This window comes from Dipodomys ordii, unplaced genomic scaffold (assembly GCF_000151885.1).
Source record: "Dipodomys ordii isolate 6190 unplaced genomic scaffold, Dord_2.0 Scaffold268, whole genome shotgun sequence".
NCBI lineage: Eukaryota > Metazoa > Chordata > Mammalia > Rodentia > Heteromyidae > Dipodomys > Dipodomys ordii.
This window is the reverse complement of record NW_012267484.1, coordinates 1-2398: the sequence shown is the minus strand read 5'-3', so window position 1 is coordinate 2398 and position 2398 is coordinate 1. Positions and strand designations below refer to the sequence as shown.

Here is a 2398-nt window from a genome sequence, read left to right as displayed (position 1 = left end):
GGGGCTCTGGTTGGAGGAGCTGGATGAGCGCGGGGCTCTGGTTGGAGGAGCTCGGCGAGCCCGGGGCTCTGGTTGGAGGAGCCGCAAGCCCGTCCCGGGACCGCCGCCCTCCCCAGCTCCGAGGTCGGGCCTCACCCAGCAGGTCTCCCGAGAGGTTGACGGGCAGGATGACGCAGAGGGACAGGATGCTGACGGCCCCCAGCAGGAAGATGACGTGTCTCTGGAAGGACAGGTAGTGGATGGCGTCCTCGCCGCACCACCCCAGGATCTGGTCATCGCTGGTGGAGACAGACGGGTGGTGACCGGCCAGCCCGAGCCTGGCGCGGCCGCCCGCAGCTGTGACCCAGGACACCGAGGTACCGAGCACCTGGCTCGTTTTCAGGGCTCCGGACACGGCTCCCGACAGCAGAGCCCTGCCGTGAGCCCCGGGGTCCACACCAGAGGCTCAGGGCACACCGGGAGGGCACACCAGGGATACATCCTGAGGCTGGGGCCTCCCCCTCGCAAGTGCCCCCGGAGCGCACCAGGCCAATGGTGACTGGAAAACTGGGCTGGGGAGAGCCAGACTCAGAGGGAGGGGGCAGGCACGTAACCTCGCTTCCTGCTCTCCCAGAGATGGGTCCCCAGGCCCAGCCCCAGGAAGCCAGGAGGCAGCCGGGCCACAGGACGGGCGCCGCACGGGCCAGCGTGGGCTGCACCACCGCAGAGCGGCTCAGCCGCGGCCCCCCACTGTCCACCTCCTCCACCGGCATCCAGCACCAGGTGCCAGTCTAGGGTCCAGGAGATGCTCAGAGGTGCTGAGCACGTGAGACAGCAGTGCCGGAAGGGGCATGGGGCAGCCCGGCCACAGACGCGCGGGAACAACGCCTGGCCCGTCCACGTGAGCAACAGGACAGGGAGGACCTAGACTGGCCCCGGGCTGGCGGGCGGCGGGACCCCGGCTGTGTGGGGAAACCGTGAGCTCCAGACCCAGAGCAGGAAGAAGCTGGGGCAGGGGGAATGCTTAGCATCTAAAATCTCCACGGAAGGTTTTGAAAGGAAGTTGTTGCTGGCTTCAAGAAACCTTGGGTTAGTGGGTGGCTCACATCTGAACTCCCAGCTGCTCAGGGGGCAGAGAGCTGAAGAATCTGGGCAGCCCTGGGCTGGATCTGGAGCTTCATTGGTAGAGTGGCAGCCTAGCAATGTGAGGCCCTGAGTTCAAACCCCAGTGTGGGGGAGGTGGGGGCTCTGGATCTAGCTTCAGCTGGGGAGCCTGGGGCTCAGCAGACCCGAGACCCCTCTGCTGTGGAGGCTCCAGTCCCAGAAGCCTCCTTCCAGCCTGGGCCCAACTCTGAGGTGACAGGAATGCCCGTACTCTCACCCCGACACACTGCTTGCCTTAAACTGAACCACATCCCTGGGTCTCTCCTCCCGATTGGCCAAAGACCCCACAGAGCCCCGCCCCTGGCGGCCCCCCACAGTGCACTCACTGCAGCTGGAAGATGGCGGTCAGCCAGGGGCAGCAACCCTGGAAACAAGGAGCCAAGAGGAGGATTAGCACGGGGCCCCTACCTCCCAATCCAAATGTCTCCCTAAACCTAATTAAAGCCAGGTCCAGCTCTGTGTCCAGCTAACTGCACCCCAGACTGGAGCGGAGTCACAGATGTGGAATGGAGAGCAGCCAGGTGCTGGGGCAGCCGGAGAAAGGAAAACAGGCTTTGAAACCGCCCGGGAAGAAACCCGGCAGAAGACGGCCTGAGCCTGGTACACCGGGCACCTCATGGGCAGGAGACGGGGCCTGAGCCTGGTACACCGGGCACCTCATGGGCAGGAGACGGGGCCTGAGCCTGGTACACCGGGCACCGCATGGGCAGGAGACGGGGCCTGAGCCTGGTACACCGGGCACCTCATGGGCAGGAGTTGGAACACAAGGTTTTATTATCTCTTATCAATGCTCCCTAAAGCTGGCTGTTACCTGGCTGGAAAATGCAAACGGTGGCTTCGTCATTCACTTAGCAATGGCTGAGCACTGACCAGGTCCCGGTGCTGGGAACCCAGGGCACAGGCAGGGTTCCTGCCCACATTTGGCTCAAACCTCACAGACAGGTTAATAATTAACCGCCACGCAAGGCGGGGTGTGTGAGGGTCAGGCTGGCGGAGCAGGCTCCACCGCCCTCTCTGCCTGGGGTCCAGCAGGGCCGGCCCCTCGCGGGGCTCTCTACTACAACTGTCCCTGCTCACCAGGACAGGGGCACAGTGCTCAGCTGGCAGCTGCCCTGACCCCCCCGCCAGTCCTCTCACGCCCACCCCACCCCCCGCCTCAGCCCCGGCCACAGGACACCAACCAGCTCGTTTTCAAAGTCGTGCTGCCCTGAGGAAGAGGTGGACGACAGCCTCCGGAATCTGGACCCACTGGAGA

At 64.6% G+C, this 2398-nt stretch overlaps 1 protein-coding gene across 1 annotated transcript in view; it reads right to left on the bottom strand.

Moving 5' to 3' along the window:
- The window catches only part of LOC106001116 (CSC1-like protein 1), a gene marked incomplete at its 5' end in the record, with an annotated part of 44481 nt that extends 42088 nt beyond the window's left edge, over positions 1 to 2393 (bottom strand). The window contains 3 exons of the mRNA XM_013036250.1: positions 136 to 278; positions 1470 to 1507; positions 2325 to 2393. Of these exons, the coding sequence (XP_012891704.1) occupies positions 136 to 278; positions 1470 to 1507; positions 2325 to 2393 (250 nt within the window). The remainder of the gene's footprint in view (positions 1 to 135; positions 279 to 1469; positions 1508 to 2324) is intronic.
- Positions 2394 to 2398: the final 5 nt, after the last annotated feature.